Source organism: Electrona antarctica, assembly GCF_951216825.1.
Source record: "Electrona antarctica genome assembly, chromosome: 23".
NCBI classification, from domain to species: Eukaryota; Metazoa; Chordata; class Actinopteri; order Myctophiformes; family Myctophidae; genus Electrona; species Electrona antarctica.
Window position 1 is genome coordinate 20,746,300 of NC_136804.1, and position 26,908 is coordinate 20,773,207.

Below are 26,908 nucleotides of genomic sequence, written 5' to 3' on the forward strand. Positions count from 1 at the left end.
TGCGTGTGTGTCTGTGCACGAGCGTGTGTTTGTGTGTGCGCGAGTGCGTGCACACTACTCCACAGCTTCGCTATCGACTTTACTCAGCATTTTGTGTGCTCTATCTGGGTTAACTTGAGCTTTCGTCCTACATTTCTCCCGGCTGTGTTCTCTGATCCGCTTCTCTCTCTCTCTCTCTCTCTCTCTGATCCGCTCGCTTTACACGCGCCAACAGGGACGATCACCATCGTCATTATGATGATCTAATGATGATCATCATCATTAGATCATACTGTGCACGGATGCCGTGTGCCGTGAACACCTTTTGAGATCATTCAAGTCGGCACTGGTCCAGAAGAGGATGAGAACCTTACCTAACCGCTGACGATGGGATCTTCTTAACCCATTTAGACCTGAGGACGATTCTTAAAAAAATGTCTTCTAAATCCTAAAGGTTTTCTGAAAAACCTATGTTTCTGTATCAGTGGTGCTCAATATTTCATGTCAAGGACCCCAAAAATGATATGTAATTGGCCTCCGACCCCAATCTGAAAATATGTTGTTCCAGGGACCACCCCAGAAGCCAAAAAATAGCAGACCTACAAGCTCGTAGCGCGGCACTCGGTGCGCTATGAGCTTGTAGATCTGCTATTTTTCAATGGCTAAAGTATAACAAAATGCTCAAAACACCAAAAGGGGTTCCCGCCAAGAATGGGTTAAGATCTCATCAGATTATCTTGTTACACGGTCTACAAGATTTTAAAACATCACACAATATGGATTCTATTCAGAATATTGGGGCTTGCCCGATTGTAGCACCTCACGTCATTTCATCTCACGTTGATCACATGTAAACCTTGCTATTTAACTCTATGATGTACTGTAAACAACAAACGGAGCTGGTTAAACTTACAGTAATGACGGACGGTTGTATTATGTCTGGGAAGTGTTCTGGCCACATATATCTCCTGATCTAAACTGGGGTAGGAAACGACTCCCCTGATTGTCAGGAGGGCTGTTTTTAACTGGGCCCCCTGGCCTGTTCCAAAAAAAGATTGAGGACCACTGATTTACTGTGGTTGTCCAATCTTATCCTGGCTTTTTTCTTGATACATGATGTCCTATCGTAGGACACCCAGGAATCCTCTGTGTCTCATTTGTTTCCCTGAGAATATCACCAGAGGAACAACAGACAGTTCATCCAGAAGATGAACAGTCAGTAATTTAGTGGTCAGTTCAATGTCTACAACATGGCAGCTGTGGAAGCATGCAAACATATGTGGAGTGATTATCCACTGTCAACCTGGCGTTCCCTGTTTTGTTCGCAAGGATAGAGAGAGGTAGGTAAACTACAGGGAGAGCGAGTGTTCGTGCTCACCGCAGGTGAAGTCAGTGACGTATCATGGCCACAAAGCACAGGCATGAACGGCACTTGCGCATACGGCCTATTGCGCATACGGTCTGGTGGCCAAGTCACCAGAACTGCGCACAAAGCTGCGATACAATTTGAATTGTGGGCGTGGAATTCTCTCGAATGTAGATATATGGCTTATAAGTGGTTCAGTTCCGTGCAGTAAATGCATGCGCTCTTGCTGTCACAGCTGGCCTAGTATCCACCCTTCATCATCCCAGACAACCTCCATTAGGGGCCAACCGGCGAATGAAATAAATGGTCCCTCCCCTCTTCTGTCCAACACACATTGGGCTCGTTAATTTCACTGCTATAAAGTCCTCATTATGCTTAATGACTTGTCTGTATACCTCGGCTTCAACATCAAACATCGGCAGTCACTGATGGATGAGGACACGCGCACACACGCACGTTGAAGATACACTTGAGAGTTGTTAATGGACACACACATTAGGTGCTCTCTCTTCTCCTGCACGGGCAGGTGTTTGATTGCCGTTCTTTCCTTAATTACTAAACTCAGTGTCATGTGTCATGGTGTGAGGACATAAAGAGAAGGTGTGTTCATTTTCCCTTAATCAACATCCGATAATTAGATGTGCTGCTTTTAGATTGTATTGAGTACCGCGGTACGGAGTGCGAGTCAGCTGCAGAAAGATGCAATTTGTATGCACAAGGACATGTATGCTTGTGCACGAGTATACGCGCATGCCCCACACCCAGAAGAGGCTGTACTTCCTCAGGCAACTGAGGAAGTTCAGACTATCGAGGACCATGATGGCTCAGTTTTACACAGCCATCATTGAGTCCATCCTCACACACTCCATCATCACCTGGTTCCCCGCTGCAGCTGCAAAAGATCTCGCCAAGCTGCAACGGGTGATACGCTCTGCGGAGAGGGTGATTGGCCGTCCACTGCCCTCCCTCAAGTCCCTGCATGACTCCAGGGCATTGAAGAGAGGGAGAAAGATCATGGCCGACCCCTCCCACCCTGGCCACGGCCTCCTCACCCTGCTCCCCTCTGGGAGACGGTTGCGGCTACCGAAGGCTACAAAAGTCCGCCACAGACTGAGCTTTTTCCCCTCAGCCGCCAGGCTGCTAAATGACTCTGGTTTCCCTCCCACCCCTGCCCCCTAGGGAGTGTCACCGGACATTTTTGGACATTTTGTTCCATCAACTCTGCACTTTATATTTATACTTCCTGCACGGTGTTGTATTTGTGTTGTTGTTGTTTTTGTGTTACATGTGAAAAAAGGAAAAATGAATGCACACACGCTAATGTCAAAGCAAATTCCTATGTGTTTTACACAATGGCAAATAAAGGTATCTGAATCTGAATCTGAATCTGAAACACACACACACACACACAGAGACAGGGTAGAACTACTGAAACTATCCCTGTTTTCTCTTGTGTAATATAAATCAGTCGAGGCAGTGCGGTTAGTGCACTGAGGGCCTTGAGAAGCCTAATGCATTTTGAATGAATGTGCACCATAGCACTGTATCCACTGTCTGTCTGCCTGAGCAGGCTGGGGAGATTGAACTCCAAAGTATGGATGTGGAGGACAAGAGAGGCAGAAGGGAATGGAGAGGGAGGGCGGGAGAGGGGGAGAGAGAGAGACATAGACTGATCGGATAAATTGGTAACTGATTTTTTTCTTCTTCTCTGTGGAGCACACACTGGCTTGTTCCCTCATGCCATTATAATCATACAGTACAGTATGTCTGATGGAACTACTGCTGAACTCAATACCAAAGCCACTGGCCTTAATCCGTTTTAGGGAAGAGGAGAGGCAACACACACACAATCGCACATACACCCGTACCACACACACACACACACACACACACACACACAGAGTGCAATTCCAATGCCCCCCCCCCATCGTGGGATTGTCATGTTCAACGTCCTTGTGTGTATGTACGATTGTACGCATGTGTGTACGTTGTAGAGACTGACCGATGCCAGAGGTTTTGAGTCCAAATCGATACAGATTATGAGAGCCTTAGACCTTCTGCAGAATGACTACTTTTGGTACATTTTTATACCAATAATTTGTTACTTACTCAAGTACATTTTGAATTCCAGACTTTTTATTTGCATTAAAATAATGTCAATTAAAATGTCAATTTTATAATGCAACTTACATTGTATTATAAAAAGAATTTCTTACATTGCATTATTGATACTTTTACTTAAGTAAAACGTGTGAGTACTCATTTTGTCTCCCCACCCCTGCAGACTACCAGCGTCTGATGACGGTGGCGGAGGGCGTGACCACGCTGCTGTTCCCCTTCCAGTGGCAGCACGTCTACGTTCCCATCCTGCCCGCCTCGCTGCTCCACTTCCTGGACGCCCCCGTGCCCTACCTGATGGGCCTGCAGTGCAAGGAGGGCACGGACCGCTCCAAGCTGGAGCTCCCCCAAGAGGTACGGAGGAAGAACATTAGAGCAGTGCTTTTTACCAGCAGCTTCGGAGAAGGTGCTGTTTAGTGTTTACCTTGGAAACTTGCGACACAGCTAGTATTTCTGCTGCGGGAGACTGACACCGCTAGTTGCTAGACTGACACCCCTAGTTGCTGAAGGGTGGGTTGCCAAGTCCGCATATTTCCAGTCACACTTGGTTTGGCCCTCACAGTTGCTTGCCTGGTTTGGATTTTGGAGGCTGGTTAGCTTATTTCTGTCACGACAGTTGGCAACACTGGCAACCATACTGCCACCTTTTTCATGTCAAGGCCCATTATTTGTTCGGCATTTGAGCCACGGACCACCATTTGATGACATTTTAGCCTCGCAGGCCCAAAACTAAGGAATATTTTGTCGTTGGATAAGATTTGTCCACAATTCCATATTGGTGTTCTCTACATTCTCTAATTGTGTAGACTTCTTGTAAATTAAGTAATGCAGATGTTTGACAATAATTTAACTATTGAGAGTGTAAAATGAAACCAAATGGACCCGGAAGGGTCATTTTACAGAGTTAAAGATCTAGAAGGGTCCATTAGGTTACCAACTCTCCATCTATTAGCTGGGGACCACCTGGAACCCCCTCATCTATTAGCTGGGGACCACCTGGAACCCCCTCAAGGACCACTGGTTGAAAACCACCGACATAGAGCACTGTTTCCCAAACAGTGGGTCGGGATTAATGAGTTAATTATTATCATTTCAAAACATTTTTCAAGAATTAACACCAAATTAAATGATTGATATATGTAATTTCTTGAATATGTAAAAGAAAAATCTAAGAAATTCCATAAATTAGAAAACTAAATGTTTAAATGGCCAATCTACAAGCTCACAACGTGGTGCGGTGCGTTGTGAGCTTGTATATTTGCTATTTTCATTAATTTGGGTCCCGAGGGAATGTTTTCTCTTTTGGGTCTAAAGGGACTAAAAGGTTTGGGATCCACTGAATAGAGACTGACCCAGGAGTGTATGTTCACTGACTCCCGTCCCGTCCCACTCCTACAGAACCACTGAATAGAGACTGACCCAGGAGTGTATGTTCACTGACTCACGTCCCGTCCCACTCCTACAGAACCACTGAATAGAGACTGACCCAGGAGTGTATGTTCACTGACTCACGTCCCGTCCCACTCCTACAGAACCACTGAATAGAGACTGACCCAGGAGTGTATGTTCACTGACTCACGTCCCGTCCCACTCCTACAGAACCACTGAATAGAGACTGACCCAGGAGTGTATGTTCACTGACTCACGTCCCGTCCCACTCCTACAGAACCACTGAATAGAGACTGACCCAGGAGTGGATGTTCACTGACTCACGTCCCGTCCCACTCCTACAGAACCACTGAATAGAGACTGACCCAGGAGTGGATGTTCACTGACTCACGTCCCGTCCCACTCCTACAGAACCACTGAATAGAGACTGACCCAGGAGTGGATGTTCACTGACTCACGTCCCGTCCCACTCCTACAGAACCACTGAATAGAGACTGACCCAGGAGTGTATGTTCACTGACTCCCGTCCCGTCCCACTCCTACAGAACCACTGAATAGAGACTGACCCAGGAGTGTATGTTCACTGACTCCCGTCCCGTCCCACTCCTACAGAACCACTGAATAGAGACTGACCCAGGAGTGTATGTTCACTGACTCCCGTCCCGTCCCACTCCTACAGAACCACTGAATAGAGACTGACCCAGGAGTGTATGTTCACTGACTCCCGTCCCGTCCCACTCCTACAGAACCACTGAATAGAGACTGACCCAGGAGTGTATGTTCACTGACTCCCGTCCCGTCCCACTCCTACAGAACCACTGAATAGAGACTGACCCAGGAGTGTATGTTCACTGACTCCCGTCCCGTCCCACTCCTACAGAACCACTGAATAGAGACTGACCCAGGAGTGTATGTTCACTGACTCCCGTCCCGTCCCACTCCTACAGAACCACTGAATAGAGACTGACCCAGGAGTGTATGTTCACTGACTCCCGTCCCGTCCCACTCCTACAGAACCACTGAATAGAGACTGACCCAGGAGTGTATGTTCACTGACTCCCGTCCCGTCCCACTCCTACAGAACCACTGAATAGAGACTGACCCAGGAGTGTATTTTCACTGACTCCCGTCCTGTCCCACTCCTACAGAACCACTGAATAGAGACTGACCCAGACTGACTCCCGTCCTGTCCCACTCCTACAGAACCACTGAATAGAGACTGACCCAGGAGTGTATTTTCACTGACTCCCGTCCCATCCCACTCCTACAGAAAATAAATCACCTCCCGTCCCAACCCCAGACCAGAAAACACATCCTATCCCGTCCCATTCCTGGTAGAATTACTCAAAATGACTCCCACTCCCATCCTGTTGTTGTTTTGTTTTGCTTTTATTAATAAGTTGGTCTTCATTCCATTGCAGGAAAGGCAATGGATTTTGTGTTCTTTTCAGATTATTGTTTCATGCGGTTTTCATTCAAAACATATGGCACCAGGAACAGTTCATCTGTGGTAATATAATGAGGCTATTGTACTGTCATTCCCGCTCCTGCCCGCGCCTGTTGGCTTAGCGGGCCTCGGGAGACCCTGGAACCCCTTCACTCTGCCCTGGGGGACCCCACATTAGAAAAACTATGACGGAAAATGTTTGTTGAGTCGTCGACTACCTTTTTTCACTGACAAAAACGGAATAAAAACGGAATAGCCAATCGACAAGCTTCACAAAGCGTTGCGCTTGTGGAGCTTGTAAATGGGCTAGTTTGAGCAGCAACCAAGAGTAAAATCAGACATTATGACGCCAACAAGGCATTTTCGTTACAGCCAGTGAAGCTCCTCTTCTGACATCCACCAACCTCTATTTACATTGTCTCTCTGTCTCTCTCTCTCTGTCTCTCTCTCTCTGTCTCTCTCTCTGTCTCTCTCTGTCTCTGTCTCTCTCTGTCTCTCTCTCTCTGTCTCTCTCTGTCTCTCTCTCTCTCTCTCTCTCTCTCTCTCTCTCTCTCTCTCTCTCTCTCTCTCTCTCTCTCTCTCTCTCTCTCTCTCTCTCTCTCTCTCTCTCTCTCTCTCTCTCTCTCTCTCTCTCTCTCTCTCTCTCTCTCTCTCTCTCTCTGTCTCTCTCTCTCTCTCTCTCTCTCTCTGTCTCTCTCTCTCTCTCTCTGTCTCTCTCTGTCTCTCTCTCTCTCTGTCTCTCTCTCTCTCTCTTACACACACACACACACACACACACACACACACACACACACACACACACACACACACACACACACACACACACACACACACACACACACATGCAATTTCGCATGTTCACAAGCTGGGAGAATTCTTCAGCGTTCGCCTGGAAACTCACACAAAAGCATCTCAAGGAAATCTCTAAGATTGATTGTTCCTATTCTTCCCATCTACTGTACCCCCCCAACCCCCTCTTCATTGATCCTGTGGTGGAAATTCAGTTGTCAGAGGTGTGTGTGTGTGTGTGTGTGTGTGTGTGTGTGTGTGTGTGTGTGTGTGTGTGTGTGTGTGTGTGTGTGTGTGTGTGTGTGTGTGTGTGTGTGTGTGTGTGTGTGTGTGTGTGTGTGTGTGTGTGTGTGTTAACACAACACAAAAGCTTCTATTATATTTGCATCATAGCGGGAAAGAAGTATACAGTAGTCATTTTCACAGAACATGACTTCAAGAAAGTGCACGTGTGCCAAGGTTAGTGTAGTTGTAGTTTTGACCTCATGTTTAATCAAGGTTATTGTAGTTGTACTTAAGTTTTGACCTCATGTTTAATCTCGATTTCTGTTTAGTTTTGATTGGTTAGTTTAGTAGATTTTTTAGTTCTGTTTGTATTAGTTTTAGTGTCAGATTTATGTATTTTATTGCAGAAAATACAATATTTTTTTTTTTAAATAAAATGTTTTAAAAAAATAAAATATAAAGCCAATAAGTGGATGAGAGTCTCCTACGATGGTCATCAAATGATTGGCTTAGAAATGCAAAAATAATAATGATAATAGTAATAATAATAAATGGTTTACTATAATGAATGGTTTACTGTAACAACCCTAACATAGCAGCCACGAGGGCGACTGTGGCTCAAGAGGTAGAGCAGGTCGTCCAATGATCCATGGGTCGGCGGTTCGAATCCCGGCTCCTCCTGGCTACATGTCGAAGTGTCCTTGGGCAAGACACTGAACCCCAAATTGCTCCCGATGTGCTGGTTGGTACCTTGCATGGCTTCCGCCGCAATCGGTGTATGAATAAGTGTGTGAATGGGTGAATGTAATGCACAATCTATGTAAAGCGCCTTGGATAAAGGCGCTATATAAATGCACCATTTACCATTTACCACGAGCTTCCAGCTTCGCTCGCATCCTCCGAGTTCCCCCAGCGCCTGGTAATCCTGCTGCATTCTAATCTGTACATTCTGTAGCCATTGCAATTATCCAAGACTGGACACTGCGGCTCTTCCAGGAGACCCCCATCCCCCCCCCCCCCCCCTCCCATCCCCCGCTGCCTCTCCTCCCATTCAGCCCCCCTCTTGCCACATTTAGCACGAGGTCTAAGAAAACAAGTAGAGATGAAGAATGCCAGCACTCATTGTATGTCCTTTTGCATGATTTTATTTACCTCTGACTGAGACTGAAAAACGGACGCGTTTCGGCCTGTATGGCCTTCCTCAGCGTCAAGAAAACAAGTCCAAGAGAACTCTGTTATATCTACATCATTGGCTATTTGAAAATAGCGGAGCTTAAGCAAAAAGTGGAATGTTTCTTTTTTTTTTTACATTTTAACAACACAAATCTTGTGTGGGCGTCCCACACCCTGGCAGTGCACTAAATATTTTTAGATGGGGGTCCGCAGCCAAATGCATTCATATGCATTTGTAATATTCTACAAATGTCTTCTAAAATCTAAAGTTTAAAATAACTGTTGAAGTGGTTATATGCCAAGGTTAGGTAACAGATGGCATGCGTTCCAGGTGTTAATGGGTTAATTTGGAGAAATGTCGACATGGAAATGTTTGGAAATCACTGGTTTAAACAACAGTAGGAAGCACGCCCAAATAAGCAACAACACTATGGAAACAAGCCCCAAAAAACGAGACAAGCGACTTTACAGAAAATCAAGCCCAAGGTCGCTTAATAATAAGCAGACATGGCAACACTGGTCCCTGGCTCCATTGGTAATATTTCTGCGCATCCTTCCTTTCCTTTGAAGTGACCTTGAATTTGAGTCGACGACGAAAGATTATCTGGGAGCAAATAAGGAGAGAGGAGACGAGAGGATGAGGAGAGAGGATCAGAGGAAGGAAGCGTCGCATTTTTTTGCGAGACAGAATATATGTTTTGTGTTTGTTAGTGTCTGTCTTCCCTGCTCAGAACAGATATACATTAAACAATAACACGAGAAAATGTTTGCCAAGCAAACATTGGCATATATGAGGATTTATCAATTTGCAATTTAGCTGACGCTTGTATTCAGAGTGACTAATAAGCAAGGTAATCGCATACATCAAATGCAGAGAGACGGTGTAATGCCTCAGTAAACTACGGTCACGAGTAAACCAAGAACCTGGCACACGAGTACAATATACTATTGAAATAACAGCCTGTACATTGAAACTATGGGAAAGGATACAATGAACAGCATAACCATGCTTACTACATTTTTAGATTGATCGAGACTTTTATCATCCCTTTCAGCAAACTTTTTTCCTGGAAACAAAGATGCCCCCTTTTGCACTTATTATCCTGTGGAACGACCCAGTCTCGCCCCGTGGGCAGCTTCATGCTCCAGTTCTTTTCCCGCCGTCTCCTAAATCCGCGGATTGGCCTCCTGTAGTGCTCCCCTGCACTGGCTAAACAAGCTGCATTTAGACCTGAGCCTGAACCAACTCTCTGTCTGCCAGACATTAACACACACCCAGGCCCCATGCGAAACCCAACCCATGTCATGTGCAACGGGTTCAGGTGTATTGCGCTGACCGCCAGTACATCTGATTTGCGTCCACTCTAGTACCCGGGGCCCGTTTGTGGGTCACGTATGGTTCTGTTAATTTTTTGTGTCCTATATTTTGTTTTTAAAAAACAAAAACGCAAACATTTTCATGAATTAGACCCCTGCGCAGCCCTATACAGTATGTATACTTCTCGTACGACGAATAGCAAAATTAGAAGGCCTATACAAGCTCGTAGATCTATGCTATTTCCGATATCAGATTCATGTTTACCGACCGTACGGAAAGCTGGACTGATATCACATGGAGTGGATGAAAGCAAGTTATGATGTCATGCAATATGTTTGAAATTATGGACCTTTGTAGAAAATTACCCTTTTGCACATCTACAGGGACAGGTGCGTCGGAGTCAGCAACCAGTGAAAATAATGAGAGAAAGGAGGTCCCGCACAGGAGGTCCCGTCTTCACTTATATAAGAGTAGTTTATTAGGCTACTGAGAGTTACGACGTTTCGGTCTCACATTTCAGTCTCACGACCTTCATCTCAGTAGCCTAATAAACTACTGTTATATAAGTGAAGACAGTGCAGGACCTCCTTTCTCTCTGAAATTATGGACCACCTCCAAACAGAAAAGGCCTTGTAACCCCGACCCCCCCCATACCAAGGAGGGCTGGGCTGGGTTTGGAAGCACTGTGTTAGATTATCTGTGGCCTTGGACTCAGATGGAAGGAGGGACCTTAGCAGAGCAGTCATGTTGATAGATTACTCCAGGGGCTTAGGGAAGAGAAGGCAGAAAGGCCCCCTTTACAATTTTGAACTGCCATTATGGGGATGCGTGTGTGTGTGTGTGTGCGTGCGTGCGTGTGGTCCTTGAAATAAATAAGTCTGGGACTTTGAACATTTCTGTGACAGGCAAGTTGAGAGTTGAGTGCTTCAACCCTTTTGTTGGAATGTTCTGTTCACATAATAACCTCTCTGTCGAGGTGCGGCGAAGCTTGAGTGGAAGAAATGGGACCTTGTGATGGAAAAGGTGGCAGGTGCTGGTTCTCATGTACCCCATAGGACTACATGTAGACGAGTGGCTGTCAAACCTTTTCATTTCATGGAACCCCAAATCTATATGTACTCACAGAGATTGTAGATCACTCACAAGTCACAACACGTCGCAGAAGCTTGTAGGCTATTCAAGGCTCAGGAGCATATGAGTAGAAAATGTGTTTATTTTTTTTAACGCAGTTATATCCTGGGATCCAGGTAGGATGCTTACATTATGTCAGGCTCTACTATAGGTTTAAAGTGCTCACGTGGCCTATAGTCGCTTCTTTTGGGCTTGACGTCAAAGATCTGGTTACTTCTGTCTCTCGTAAAATCTGGAAACGCAAGGTGGTATCGTTAACGTCATCTTTCCCACCTTCCCTCCCTCCCGGCCAGGCCAACCTGTGTTTCGTGGACATCGACAACCACTGCATCGAGCTGCCCGAGGACTTCCCGCAGCTGCCCAACAAGCCCGAGTTCATCCAGGAGCTCAGCGAGGTGCTGCTGCGCTTCGGCCTGGCTCCCGACGTGGCGGGGGAGGGGGGAGGAGGGGGAGCTCCTCCTCCGCGGACCACCCCCGGCAGCGCCACCTCCACGCCGGGCAGGGTGCGCAAGGCCGCCGTGGCCCTGCGGCAGCTGGAGGACGACGGACGCAACGGCAACCTGGCCGGGGAGGAGATGGCCGTGCTGGAGCTGCTGCAGGTAGGAGGGCCGAGGAGACCAGTAGCGTTATGCTACCTCTTATCTCCATATTTTGTGTTATTTATTTATTCATTAATGTATGCCCTACCAAGGCCCTATGGTATGGAAAGTAAAATATCGAAAACTATTAAAAATTGAAAAACATTTTCGTTAACTGAACTAACTAAAAACTAGAAAGAAAAATGATAACTAACTTAAACTGTATTCTGTCTTTGCAAAACGAACAAAAACAAATTGAAATTATAGACAAAATGTCCTTAGTTTTAGTTTTTTTCTCTTTGATTGTCAAACTGAATATAGTAGCAACTTTCAAAATGCTATCTTTTGTTGGGTTTTTTATTACACAATACTTACTCTGACCTTTTTGAATAAAAACTAAACTAAAGCTAAACTAGCAAAACTGAATTGGAAGTAAAGGAAATGTCAAAACGAATTAAAACTAAACTCTAATGAAAAATCCCAAACCATTATAACCTTGCTCACTATGCCACACAGCCATTATACAACTGAAGAACCTCCCGTGGCGTATTGCTTTGCTCATCGTACCCATCTCTTCCGTGCAGGGCAACGCCACCCTGGAGAGACTGCTGGCGTTGGCCAAGCGCACCGGCGTGACGGTGGCACGCGTGGACGAGCTGCGGGCCGGGGTCAAAGGTCACGGGGGCACCGAGGGGGGCCAGGCGGTCCGCACGGCCGCCGAGGAGGAGGAGCTGCGGAGCGCCAAGCTCAACGTGCAGCTGCGCGAGGTGTTCGCCAGCCGCTTCGCCACCATGTTCGCCGACTACGAGGCCTTCGTCATCCAGGGCTCGCCGGACCTGGAGTCCTGGCTCACCAACCGAGAGCAGATGCACAACTTTGATAAGGTGAGCAACACATACCGTATATATATAACCATGTAGTATCGCTACATTCAAGGTCTTATTATAACCCTGCGGGTCTCAAAAACCTTTAGACCCCCATTTTACAGGATTTTGTGGATTGGGAGTCGAACCCGCGGCACACTGCCAGACTGGACTACCAGCCAAGGTGCCTGCGCTGTGCCACGGCCCAGGCCCTCACGATGCATTGTTGTGTTTAAACTGTTCCTTATTTTGCTGGCGAGTGCACCCCCCTCAAGGTCCCCTGGTCACTTTGAGAGCCATTGTTATAACCAACCAGTGAGATTTTGTACCTGCATTGTCGTATTGAAGTCTGAAAACATTGTATTGTGTGTGGCCCGCAATGCAGGAAAAAAACATTTCAATGTGAAATGCAATTTGTCTGCTAAGCAAATAAGTGTGACCCGCCTTCAGAACAGGGGAGAGAGATTGTAAATTACATTGTTTGCAAACGGCACTGTGCTTTATTTCCCCTGTGAGTCAATGCACAGTACCATATTACCACAGTACCCTGCATGGATAGGTGAATATTTGTATGTGTTTCACTGTTTTCCCATTACACTGCAGGGGGAATACCATATTTCTCTTACCCTAAATGCTTCGATATTGATATTGTGACCTTGATATCATACTATCATGATAATATACAGTATGTGTATATATTTCTTTTTAAAGAGGAAACTTCAAGCTCCCGAATGCTTGAGCTGTTTTGGGTGGGGTTTGGGTAGCGTGGGTTTTGGGTAGGATCGGGTTTCGGGGCAGAATATGAGAACTCTAGCCTTTTACGTCCAGTTCGTACCAATGACTCCAGTCTCCCCACCACCCACGTAACTATTCCAGGCCTCGTTCCTGTCGGACCAGCCGGAGCCCTACCTGCCCTTCCTCTCGCACTTCATCGAGACGCAGATGTTCGCCACCTTCGTGGACAACAAGATCATGTCCCAGTGGGAGGAGAAGGAGCCACTGCTGCGTGTGTTCGATGGACGCATCGACAAGGCGCGCCTCTACAACGTGCGCGCGCCCAGCCTGCGCTCCTCCAACTACCAGCGCTGCGCCGTGCTCAAGGAGGCCGGTGAGTTTCAGCGGGGGCGGGACGGATTAACACATCACCTTTTTGACCTAAATTTAACACAATCAACAGCCAATGAAGATCCCCAGGATTCCTTTTCAGGGCCTCAAACCCAGTACCACACAGTAATGTACAAACTATACTATAACAACTGGTCAAACATTGGCCAAATTGTCAAATAATAAAATAAATAATTAGCAAAAAGGAAGAAAAACAATCTACAAGCTCACAAAGCCTCGCAAAGATAGGCTTTGTGAGCTTGTAGATCAGCTATTTTCACAATAATGTATCCGTGGAACTGAAAACGCCTCAACTCCTACATTCCAAGTGCCTACATTCCAAGTGCTCCTACATTCCAAGTGCCAGGTTGGGGGGTCCTCAGTTCAAATATGATTAGTTTGATTAGATGGTCACGGCCTGAAAAGGTTGAGAACCATTGGTCTAGAATTATGATTGACAGGTGAATAGACGTCGTCCAAGGGTCAGGGTGGGTGGGGTGAGTTTAATTGGCCACTTGGAATGCGGGCAGGACGGGAGGGAATGTTTTAACAGAATTGTATTCATAAGACTATGAAAAGAAATCTGCCAAAATCAACGCGAGTGTGTGTGTGTGTGTGGGTGTCCCTCTGTCTGTTATATACCAAACATCCATTAACCAGAGGTCGGCCTTTTAGATATTGTCGTTGTTGTGTGGAAACTATTATCTCCAAAACATTTACCTTTCTGGACATAGGAAAAAAATTACCTCAAATAACAGATCCGATATAGTTATTATTTCTAGTCTTCTCGTGTCGGTATGTTTCATTGGTTCAATATATACGGTCTATTAAAAAAAAAGTAGCAAACAATAGGCCAATTCAGTTACAAAAAACGACATAAAAAGTGGGGAAATTTTGAGATAGGAGATTTCTGCCCGACAGCGTAGATGGGTGAACACACAGACGCAGACACAAGCACGGCGTCGTTCATCTCTCGTCGTCTGTATCCCGTTTTAGCTCTCCGCCTCGTCTCCTTCTTCCTTTCCTAAGCCCCCTCTCCCCTCACCGGTCTTTTCCTTCCTTTCCTAAGCCCACCCTCTCCCCTCCCCGGTCCTTCGCTGATCCCCGGGAGGCAGCCGAGCTCCGCTCTGTCTGCGGAAAATCCACAACTCCCATTTCTCTTCATTTCAACCTGGCCGGCATGCACTTTATTGTCCTGTCTCCCCCTCTTAGTCTCTCTCTCTTCCACACAACATCGGTGTGTGCACATGCGACACACGTACACACAGGTTTGTATTACTATACTTGTGGGGACATCGACATTTTATGACGGCACCTAAAACGTTTTCCTCTTGTGCTGCTCAAAGCAAACCTTGCTCGTACGAGTCGTACCGATGTTAAACAGTTGCTTAACCACACGCTCCTATTTTGGGGGACATTTTCGTAAAGGGCCGATCTACAAGCTGTGCCGAGCGTGATAGCCTTGCATGGCAGTGCCGGGTGGGGTGGGGGTGGGGGGCTATTTCGCAGTAGTAAAGACCCGAGTACTTTTGCCCGAGTAATTGGGTACCTGCAAGCACCATCAACCCTCAATGAGCTCACACTTGGTAATTAAGGTTTCACATCGCTTGGCCCCGTTAAAACCAACCAGCGCAGGTCAGAGGCGCTTCGACAGGACAGTTCAGACTTTCACGGACGAGCGCGCACGAGCGCACACATACAGACGCACGCACGCACGCACGCACGCACGCACGCACGCACGCACGCACGCACTCACACCCCTCCGCTGTAAATCCACACAGAGCAGACAAGTGTGCAGCCATTACCTCCCTTTTATAATTCCATTTCGCGACGGGTCTGGCCATGGATTTTCTATTGGCCTCTGACCCCTCTTCTCAGTCAATCTGTGTGCTTTGCTTCTCCCTGCACGGCACAATCAGCAGCAATTAACCACAGTTAACGTAGTGGAGCCCTTAAACGAGCACTAATTAAGGAAAATAAAAAGACCTTAGCCAACAGAATGGAGAAGAGATGGTGTCGGGGACCTGGGTACGCTCGCTACGCGTGTGCAGCCGTCAAGGTAAAATAGTCGAAGGACAAACCACAATGATACGGTCCAAGCTAAGAGGGAAGATAGCATCTATCTTAGACCAAGAGAAAGGCCAGAAGAAAATACAGTGTCTCATATACAGTCAGTGGTGTACTGTAAAGTAACTAAGTACTGTACTTACAGTAACATGTTGTGGTACTTTTTACTTTACTGGAACCAATTTCCAATACTTTTACTTCTACTCCACTACATCTCGGATCGAAATATTGTACTCCACTACATTTATTTGAAACCTTTAGATTAGATTAATAGACATACATTAACCACTTTATTTTGGCCATTTGAAAAGGGCCGATCTACAAGCTCACGATGCGTCGTGATGTGACGCATCGTGAGCTTGTAGATCTGCTATTTTCAAAAGATTTTTGTACATTTTGAATTCTGGACATTTACTTGTAACAGAGTACTTCTATATTGCAGTATTGGTACTTTTACTCAAGTAAAAAATAAATGTGAGTACTATTCACCACTGCATGTGTGCCAAGCTAACCCCATGGGTTTAAGTTCTCAGTCGCCACGACTGATTTCAGTCATAGGGATTCCATAGAAGCCAGCGTGTCTAGAAGCCGATCTACAAGCTCACAGCGAAGTGTTGTGATCTTGTAGTTAATGCCTCAAATCTGTGATTTCTTCTATCAGCGTTCAGCTTCAGTTGGCTGTTATGTGAAAAACGGTTTAGAATGATCATACCTAAAACATAATCATTTCATTTTTCAGTCTTGAGATTTTATTTAGCTTTATTCCATGTTACCCCTAACCCCCCATGTCGTGTCCCTCGCAGCCCAGGCCATTGAGCAGCGCCTGATGAAGATGGACCACACGGCCATCCACCCCCACCTGCTGGACATGAAGATAGGCCAGGGCAAATACCAGCAGGGCTTCTTCCCCAAGCTGGAGTCCCACGTGCTCAACGCCGGACCCACCAATAACAAGTTAGTCCAACTGCCCCGAATGCCCCGCCACGGCACGCCACGCACTCGCCGGTAGCAAAAGAGAATGGCCTATATGCACACATGCCATTTTGGAAAGAACTTGGGCCACTTCTCTAGTTCCTTCACAGGTGTTACGGCTGATACTAATGAAGAGGCTCTGTTCCATTCTTGTCAAGCAGAGTCAGGGTGCTGCTATCGTGCATGTTGGCTCACTGGAAACACCCTGCTACACCAGAAGGTGTTCAAAGTGTCCATGAGTGGGTTCCAAATGGCCCCATGCGGGTGTGTAACTCTGATAGGGTACAAATGGAACCAAATGTACACTCTCAGAGTTATGGGGGTCCTTGGAATTAACCCATTTTGGGCGGGAACCCCTTTTGGTGTGTTATGCTTTAGCTATTGAAAAATAGCATCTACAAGCTCATAGCCACGCATTAAAAGAAAATATGTTCTGGCGATTCAGCTCTGGTGACAGATTCTGTGCTGCGCTACCGAATCCGTAAGCAGGGCCGTTCAGAACATGTATACGATATTGTTGATAGTGGGAATGAAAACACAGGCACACCACAGGAAGTGGAGGGCTGAGGGCGGGCCAAATGGGCCAACATCCTGTTATCCACATTCTATTGAGGCCTGCCCCAGAGGCAAATTCAGAGGAATCAAACAGCAGAGGGAGCTGTTTTTTTCTCTGGGTTCCCAGATTGGCAACTGGGTTAACTGGGTTAAGTGTAATTTTATTTCTGCCTCTTGGCCAGTTCCCACATGAAAAGGTGTCTCAATGTGTTTTTCCTGGTTAAATACAGTTTTAATAAAAAAATTAAATAGCCACATGATTGACAATGACGTCATCTGCTTTCCAACTATTTTGATTGGTTGGTATGAACCAATCGCCGAAGACTGCCGCTTTGGCAACGCCCATCGCAGAAACGGCTGCCGTTGTTGGAAGGGCTTTCAGTCTGAATAATGAAGTGATAATTCAGTGTCAGGCTAGTAACTTGGTGCTGTGTGTTATCAGGTGGTCCCATCGGACGGCCACAGCTCAGCGCAGGAAAGACCGCCACAGGCAGCAAACGGAGCATCTGACCTTGGACAACGACCTCAAAGAGGTAACTGCGGTAGACGACCTGCTCAACGCTCTTTCCAACATGACAGTCTTCTTCTTCGTGCTTTAGAAGCATGCCTTTTATGTCCTTTTCTGTTTTCCGTGTTCATCTTTTGTGCTGGTGTTTTCCGTTCAGTCTGTCATTGGCTGTAACCGCATCCTTCTCTCTTGTCATGTGCATGCTGCTCTCTTCTTCTTCTTCTTTTTTCCCCCGCCTGCTCTTCTGTTCCTGTCTTGTTTCTTTTTATTCTTGTCTATCTATCTGTGCCGGTCGGTTGGGGGTTTTGGTGCCGTGGCACTTTCCTTGCAGCAGGCAGAGGGGTGTCTGATTCTGCAGAACTCCATGGCATTTTGGGAGTGGGACGAAGCGTCCCCCCCGCCCCTCAAACCACCCAAAAAATCTGCCTCAACGTCCTGCCTGGTACGTGGTGGTGTTTGATGGTTGTTCTCACAAACCTTCCCCCCTGCAGTTCCAACAGTACCTCCCACCGCCCTCCTCCATCCCACCCTCCTCTGTCAAAGACCCGCTCTAGAGAACAATTACTTATTAATTAATTAACTGCTGTAGTTTCTCTAGAACAGTCTATATGTACGTATATCATTATTTATTGGGAGAAACCAAGCAAGTATAATGTTAAGTCAGACATTAAGCTCCCCCCACAGACCAAATGGAATGATTCTCTAGTGCATGTTTTACGTTATGCAATCATTTGCAAAAATGTTATGCATAACATTTTTATGTTATGCAATCGGACTGATTTGACTGCCAATCTCTCAGCCAAAATCATGCCAAAGAAATAAAACATTTTTCCCTGTAGTTGCCTAATAATCGACTATACCATGTAGCTACCTGGTAAAAACTGTACTGTAAAAGGAAGCGTTACCTCAATCTTTAGTCGGGGACAGCCCTACATTTTTGTTTCCCTGTTTTTTTCCCCTCTCATTTTTGCTTGTAGTTTAGTTTTAGTTAACCACTTTGGCTCTATTTCAACAAGCTCACAGTGGGAGTTAACCAGCAGGTTTACTATATTAATAACCTTTGCCACACTCACACTGTCCTGAAGTGAGCGCGCTGCTTTCACCCCTCTCCTGCATCGCACCTTCACCTGTATCCTGTTCTTTCTCCTGATTGGCTAACATTGGCATCCCGACCCTGACAACGCATTCTATAGGGAGACCCCCTATAGAATGAGTGTTTCTAACAAACTGTAGTAAATGTGTACTATACTGTGTATATAGCTATTTATGCTTATTTTAACAAACAAATATCAATTACACTAACAATGTTTTCCGCTGTATTAACTTTGACCGTAGGCGTGTATGTTTTCACTGTGAGTTTAGCGCTGTGTAGCAGCAGGGCGTAGCCACTGGAGTGTGGCAGAAAGATTCTTAATTGTAAAATCCCTGAGTGTTAATTTAACAGAGTATACAAATGTAAGTAAACTAGAATTTTGCGGGCCTTCGGCCCGCTCATCCCAGAGTTGCGTTGCCCCGCGTTGCGATACAGAAGTCCACAGATACAGAAGTGCACAGTGACACGCGTTGTATGCAGCTGTTTTGTGTTGCAGCGCGCGTGTAGTGTTGTTGTTGTTATCCATATATGCACCTCGGTTCGTCCCGTTTGTTCCACGCCAGGTGTCGACGCAGTCGTTGGCGCAAATTTCTTATTATTTTAACTGTGTATGTAATCGCGGCTAGTAGCACACATTTTTTTTTAGGAGCACGATGAAAAGTTATCAAATAATGTGTTTGAGGGCCCTCCTATATACAGCTTTAGTCCCCACACGTCTCAATATTTGCCATTGACAAAGAACAGAGGAATTAGGTCGAAATGGCGCTAAATATGACGTAAATTAAAATGTATTATATATATATTTTTTTTTAATTGAATGTAAATACTTTACTTATAAAAAAACCTGGCAACCCGCACCCCGCGGTCATTTTCCGCTAACCGGAGCGGTGCTCCCTAGCCTGCTGGAGGGGTTCACATCATCCCATGCACCCTCGAGAGGAAAAAGAAGGAAAATAAATGCAGCCTTGAGCCTACCTACCAATGTGGTGTTGTGGAGCTTGATCACCTCCTCCTCCTCCTTTTCTCCCCAAATTGCCAATCCCAATAAATGCAAAAGTTGCCTAGTGTGAATACTTCCACAGCCTAATTACTAAAGGATAAACTATCAGTCTTCTCCGAAATCGGTCAATGTTTGTCAACTCAGCACGTGTTGACAACGCATAGTAAACAGAAGCCGTGTGTGTGTCACACCAAAAGTGGTGACCTATAGAATCCTGTACATAGAAGCATCACGCAATCGTCTCCCTCCCTGTGTGGGTCACGTGGTGGGCTGTGAGCAAATGGGAGAGGGAATGTAGTGTTGCCAGGTCCGCGTATTGTAAGCGAGTGGTAGTGTGTGTAAGTAGCGTGTTGAATGGCATTTTTTCTGTGCTTGTTGTCATAGACGTGGCAACAAATTAGGCGGGGGTGTCGGTGCTTGTGGCGTGTTTGTGTTTATTATTGATATTGATATTGTTTGCGAGTGTGGACGGGAGCCGGCTTTAGTGGCAGTGCGATGACAATTTTTACGCGGCTGGTGTTGAGTGTGGCCGTGTGGCGCGACATGAGGAGATAGGGAACGAACGACGCGGAGGGTAAGTGTGTGACGTGTTAGTGTGTTGTTGCAGTGTGTGTTGCAGCGTGTTGCAGCGTGTCAGTGACGTAGTAGCTGGTGACTTTCTTCGCTTTTGGGGACACCTTTTCAAATGTATAATAGATGGACCCGGTGTGGTCCATATTTCTACATCTGTACACTTGGATACATTCTAAACTGAGGATTGTACTGTGTGGGGAGACCCGTGGACTCGTGAAGGCAATTGCTTTTCTCATCATTTTCTCATTTCCGCGCTGTCATTCAACGCGCTCATCTCCGGTGATCGTGTGGGACCTTTGTGAAACGACTGACAGCGGAGCAAATATGAAATTCCTGGGGCACACGCACACACACACACACACACACACACACACACACACACACACACACACACACACACACACACACACACACACAACAGAATGAAGAGCAGAGCTAATCATGTTTTGCTTCTTGCTCTCCATCAGAGGTTCATGCAGGAGGCGCGTAGCCTTGGGAAGAACCTGCGGCAGCCCAAGCTGTCGGACCTGTCCCCCGCCGTCATCGCACAGACCAACTGGAAGTTTGTGGAAGGCCTGTTGAAGGAATGTCGCATGAAGGTGCGAAACCTCGCTACAGTCCACCTACTGTACCAGTGGTTCTCAACCTTTTTAGGCCGTGACCCCCCCCAAAAAAAATTATCGTATTTGAACTGGGGACCACCCCACTCTCGAATGTAGCAGTTGAGGCATTCAATTTTGTTTGACTCTGTGCCACAGATAATTATTGTGAAAATAGGCCCTTGTAAATCGCCTATTTTCGAAATAATATAAGAAATGGTCTTTCTTATATTATTTAATGTTTGACCAGTTTTTATAGTGTAGTTTGTCGGTTACTTTTGATTCAGGTCTTTTTCTTTTCTTTGAGGTATAAAAAGGGTCTTAAAAGTCCTTAAATTGTCATTGTAAAAATGGTGTCGCACTCTCTGCACGCAAAGGACATTGAAGTCTGTGATGTCCTCAAAAGCAGTGGTTCCCAAACATGTTAAGCATGTGACCCAAAAGAGAAATTTGATTTCCCCCCGGGACTAACTAAAATAAATAGCAGATCTACAAGGTCACAACGCTTCGCTCCGTGCAGCATCGTGAGCTTGTAGATCGGTTATTTTCACAGTATTTCCTCATGAAATTACTGAAACAAAACATTTAATTTATGGGGAGGGCTTATCTTTGTTGCTGCATTGCTGATCCCCATAAACGGTCAGGGCGCCTGAAAAATAGCTTGACTAGTGCTGGTTATTTAGTTAGGACCCATTACAGTGGTGTTCGATACGAACTTAACCGGGATATGGAAACCTCCAATGAAAAGCTTTATAATTTGCTTGGCCAGATATTCCGTCCTATCCAACTGACTCAGGTCAAAGATATTAGAAGATATTCTGCCACCTTAAGTCTCTGACTGTAATCCTTTTATACTTTTTAGTTATATGTGTGTCATAATGACAATGCTATCCAATCGCATATGACGATGACACACGTGTATATCCCTATATGGGGTTCCCCTATTGATCTGATGTCAGCATTGGATATTTCCAGTATCTCCACATATGGGGCTATAAAGTATCCTCATATGTGGAGATCCAAGTGATACGACGATGACACACGTGTACATCACTATATGGGGTTCCCACATCAATCCGATGTCAGCATTGGATATTTCCATTATCTCCACATATGGGCCATAAATCATCCTCATATATGGAGATCCAAGTGACGGCCTTTTATCCCCATATATGGAGATCCATTTGAGAGCCTTCGCAACAGCCACCCCCAGATTTCCCATGGAAATATGTAAAATATCAAGAAGGCTTGAACAGTTCGCCCCTTGCAAGTGTACCTGGCCCTTGGGCCACCCCATCGAAGGCGTACCTGGCCCTTGGGCCACCCCATCGAAGGCGTACCTGGCTCTTCGAGCCACCGCGTCAAGAGCGTACCTGGCCCTTGGGCCATCCCATCGAAGGCGTCCCTGACTCTTCGAGCCACCGCATCAAGATCGTACCTGGCCGCCCTTGGGCCACCCCATCAAAGGCGTACCTGGCTCTTCGAGCCACCGCATCAAGAGCGTACCTGGCCCTTGGGGTGATACTACCGTACCATGCATGATGACTGTTCGTCTCCGGTTATGCTCATGGTCATTTCTGCAAGAGTGACCGTCCAGCCTCCTTGCTGGACTACTTCGATCCCTATGAACCTGGACTTCTGGTCTGTCAGCTTGCACTTTCATCTCGATATCCTATCGGTGAACAAAGCCTCTGCCGTCCTCCGACTGCTCCAACATCTATGGGAAGGTTGATATAACTCCGATGCCCTTGCATCATCATGCTGTCCAGACAATGCTCTCATGATATCCACCAGAGCGTTCCGCTTCCGTCCTCCGACTGCTCCAACATCTATGGGAGGGTTGATATAGCTCCGATGCCCTTGCATCATCATGCTGTTCAGACAATGCTCTCATGATATCGCCACCCCCAGGTTTCCTGTGGAAATCTGCATTACATTAAGAAGTCTTGAACAGTGTCGATGCCGATCCTTCCGGCCACCCCACTAGAAGAGCATCTGACTCCACAGGCCACCCCGTCGGAAGAGCATGGCCATCCCTCCTTTATGATCCTCCGGATCAACACGGTCCATATATAAACTGTGTAAGATTAAACCTGAATGGGTTGGTAAGATATATCTTTTTTTTTCCAATCTTTCTCCTTTCTTTCTTTTTTTTTTTTCTTTCTCTTTTCTTCTTTTTTTTTTTTTTCTTTCTCTTTTCTTCTTTTTTTTTGCACATTTTGCCGACCCTGCGTTATGTTCTCCTCCGCAGAGTATTCACACTTTGGTTCGATTCCCTCTTCTTCACATTTCCTCTCTTCTTCACACTCCGCCCTGCACACAGCAGCAACGTGTCCATAGCCTTTACAGCGGTAGCACCTGAGCGGTGCTACTTCGAACGGCCGGACTTTGTAGCTCACGTAGTCTAGGTACACCCTCTCTGGTAGTTCACCCAGAATGTCGAATGTCAGACAAATTGACCCACTTCCCTCGAAATTTCCGTCTCTCCGCCTCATCATCCTCTTTGCCTCGCACACCCCTTCAACCTTCTCAAACAATCCTGGAAAAACTGACTTTGGTACGCTGCTGATCACTCCCTTCTTCCTTGTTTTCTCTCCGAGTTGAAAACACTTCACCCTTGTCGTTGCCGTTCCGTCATCCCACTCGTCCATTCTCAAAAGCTTCTTAATTTGCCCCTTCGTTCTGCACTCAATTATGACCATTCCACTCCGTGTTACCCTCACTGATCCGATTTCCCCAACTTTTCCCACCAATATCTTCCCCACTTCATGTGGGTCGCTGAACACTCCGTCTCTCCAAGATACCGTTGTCATGCCAACCACATTATCTTTCGTTAGCGTTTCACTTCCCGAGCTGGATTCATCCCTTCTCCTCCTTTTGTTCTTGTCTGTTCCTCTCTTATCTTCTTCCATTCGTATCTCGCGCTCCGTCTCCGACTCCGTCCTCCGACTCGTCGCCATCTCAGCTGTCCCCGTTTCAACGTCAGCCATTCAGGCCACCCCATTGAGGGCATCCAAGCTTCCCGCTTTCTTCCTTTGAGGTTACGGTGGGTCATAAAAACCTCAAGATCAAATCACATGCCACCCATTAAGGGCGTTCCCTGTCAATGGGTCAGCCAACACATGCAGTTCCAGTTTGAAGTAACGCCCTCTTGACCGTATCAAGGGTGGTCCACAACTTCGGACCCATGCTTCTACAGCACCACGCCACCACCTCGACCCTGGCGTCTACAACACGACACCATCACGTCAACCCTGGCGTCTACAACACGACGCCATCACGTCAACCCTGGCGTCTACAACACGACGCCATCACTTCAACCCTGGCGTCTACAACACGACACCATCACGTCAACCCTGGCGTCTTTCAGGGAGGTGATCATGTCCAGTGCTCTCTCTCTCTCTCCTGCACATCACCAGTGCTCTCTCTCTCCTGCACATCACCAGTGCTCTCTCTCTCCTGCACATCACCAGTGCTCTCTCTCTCCAGCACATCACCAGTGCTCTCTCTCTCCTGCACATCACCAGTGCTCTCTCTCTCCTGCACATCACCAGTGCTCTCTCTCTCCAGCACATCACCAGTGCTCTCTGGCACTTGGGCCACCCCATTGAAAGCGTCTCGCCAGACCTTCACCAACTGTGTCTTCCTGGTGAACGAGACCCTCGTCGGATGTTGTATCTTGCTGGTGAACGAGACCCTCGTCGGATGTTGTATCTTCCTGGTGAACGAGACCCTCGTCGGGTGTTGTATCTTGCTGGTGAACGAGACCCTCGTCGGATGCTGTGTCTTCCTGGTGAGCTGGATCCTTGTTGGATGCTGTGTCTTCCTGGTGAGCTGGACCCTCGTCGGATGCTGTGTCTTCCTGGTGAGCTGGACCCTCGTCGGATGCTGTGTCTTCCTGGTGAGCTGGACCCTCGTCGGATGCTGTGTCTTCCTGGTGAGCTGGACCCTCGTCGGATGCTGTGTCTTCCTCGTGAGCTGGACCCTCGTCGGATGCTGTGTCTTCCTGGTGAGCTGGACCCTCGTCGGATGCTGTGTCTTCCTGGTGAGCTGGACCCTCGTCGGATGCTGTATCTTCATGCTCCTCGTCGGCTGCTGTATCTTCCTGCTCCTCGTCGGCTGCTGTATCTTCCTGCTCCTCTTCGGCTGCTGTATCTTCCTGCTCCTCGTCGGCTGCTGTATCTTCCTGCTCCTCTTCGTCCTCGGTAGATTCCGCCATCGGTGGTATATCCATCGTAGTCTTGATGTCCGAGCCTGCTCTGCTGTCCAAAGAATCGATTCCCATGCCGTTTTGAAGATGAACTCTCCTGTCTTACGCCGGGTCCTTCAATCTCTGCTGGACATGGAAATCCCACAACGTCGGGTCCCTGGCATCCAACCAACTGATGCCCAGAACCTCCGGAGCCCACCTGCTCCGAAGGCGAAGTGTGTCCCACCACTTCGGATCCCTGCCATCTAACCAACTGATGTCCAGAACCTCCGGAGCCCACCTGCTCCGAAGGCGAAGTGTGTCCCACCACTTCGGGTCCCTGGCATCTAACCAACTGATGTCCAGAACCTCCGGAGCCCACCTGCTCCGAAGGCGAAGTGTGTCCCACCACTTCGGATCCAAGGCGAAGTGTGTCCCACCACTTCGGATCCCTGGCATCTAACCAACTGATGTCCAGAACCTCCGGAGCCCACCTGCTCCGAAGGCGAAGTGTGTCCCACCACTTCGGTTCCCGGACATCTAACCAACTGTTGTCCAGAACCTCCGGAGCCCACCTGCTCCGAAGGCGAAGTGTGTCCCACCACTTCGGGTCCATGGCATCTAACCAACTGATGCCCAGGACCTCCGGAGCCCACCTGCTCCAAAGGCGAAGTGTGTCCCACCACTTCGGATCCCTGGCATCTAACCAACTGATGCCCAGAACCTCCGGAGCCCACCTGCTCCGAATGCGAAGTGTGTCCCACCACTTCGGGTCCCTGGCATCTAACCAACTGAGGTCCAGGACCTTCAGAGCCCACCTGCTCCGAAGGTGAATTTCCCGAGCCCGTAGGCCCTGGGGCTAAATGATGATTGTTGAAGCGCACCTGCTCCACAAGTTCTTCCACCTGGTGCCGTAACCTCCTGGATCCTGGGGAAGCCGTCCCATCACCATCCTCCCCAAGTTCTTCCAACTGGTGTCGTAAACTCCTGTATCCTGGGGAAGCCGTCCCATCACCATCCTCTAGGGCCTCCGACATCCTGTTACTGCAATACGCCCTAATCCGTTCTCGAATGGACCATGAAAAATAGCTTGACTAGTGCTGGTTATTTAGTTAGGACCCATTACAGTGGTGTTCGATACGAACTTAACCGGGATATGGAAACCTCCAATGAAAAGCTTTATAATTTGCTTGGCCAGATATTCCGTCCTATCCAACTGACTCAGGTCAAAGATATTAGAAGATATTCTGCCACCTTAAGTCTCTGACTGTAATCCTTTTATACTTTTTAGTTATATGTGTGTCATAATGACAATGCTATCCAATCGCATATGACGATGACACACGTGTATATCCCTATATGGGGTTCCCCTATTGATCTGATGTCAGCATTGGATATTTCCAGTATCTCCACATATGGGGCTATAAAGTATCCTCATATGTGGAGATCCAAGTGATACGACGATGACACACGTGTACATCACTATATGGGGTTCCCACATCAATCCGATGTCAGCATTGGATATTTCCATTATCTCCACATATGGGCCATAAATCATCCTCATATATGGAGATCCAAGTGACGGCCTTTTATCCCCATATATGGAGATCCATTTGAGAGCCTTCGCAACAGCGCCTGTTCAGGGGGGGATAGCGTGTACCTGCACATGTGTTACGCCCCCCTAGTGATACCCTTCACTGTCGGGTGAAAAGAAGATGGTGGCTTGATGGCCCGGGTATCGGAGGAGACCCGAGGCTATCTTCACCCTCCCAATGACTTATTGTGGAGGTTAGCAGAGATGGAGTACTCGTAGAGAGGCTGGGGAATTGGGAATAGGCTTTACTAAATTGGGACTTGAAGGTTTTCTTTTGT

General features: G+C 47.1%; 1 protein-coding gene across 2 annotated transcripts in view; it reads left to right on the plus strand.

Moving 5' to 3' along the window:
* dennd5b (DENN/MADD domain containing 5B) overlaps positions 1-26,908 on the plus strand; it is a 104,558-nt gene that overhangs the window by 58,264 nt on the left and 19,386 nt on the right. For both annotated transcript variants that reach the window (XM_079494583.1, XM_079494584.1), the window contains exons 7-13: positions 3,630-3,817; positions 11,229-11,534; positions 12,098-12,397; positions 13,253-13,484; positions 16,351-16,501; positions 17,517-17,607; positions 20,716-20,847. In XM_079494583.1, the coding sequence (XP_079350709.1) occupies positions 3,630-3,817; positions 11,229-11,534; positions 12,098-12,397; positions 13,253-13,484; positions 16,351-16,501; positions 17,517-17,607; positions 20,716-20,847 (1,400 nt within the window). The remainder of the gene's footprint in view (positions 1-3,629; positions 3,818-11,228; positions 11,535-12,097; positions 12,398-13,252; positions 13,485-16,350; positions 16,502-17,516; positions 17,608-20,715; positions 20,848-26,908) is intronic.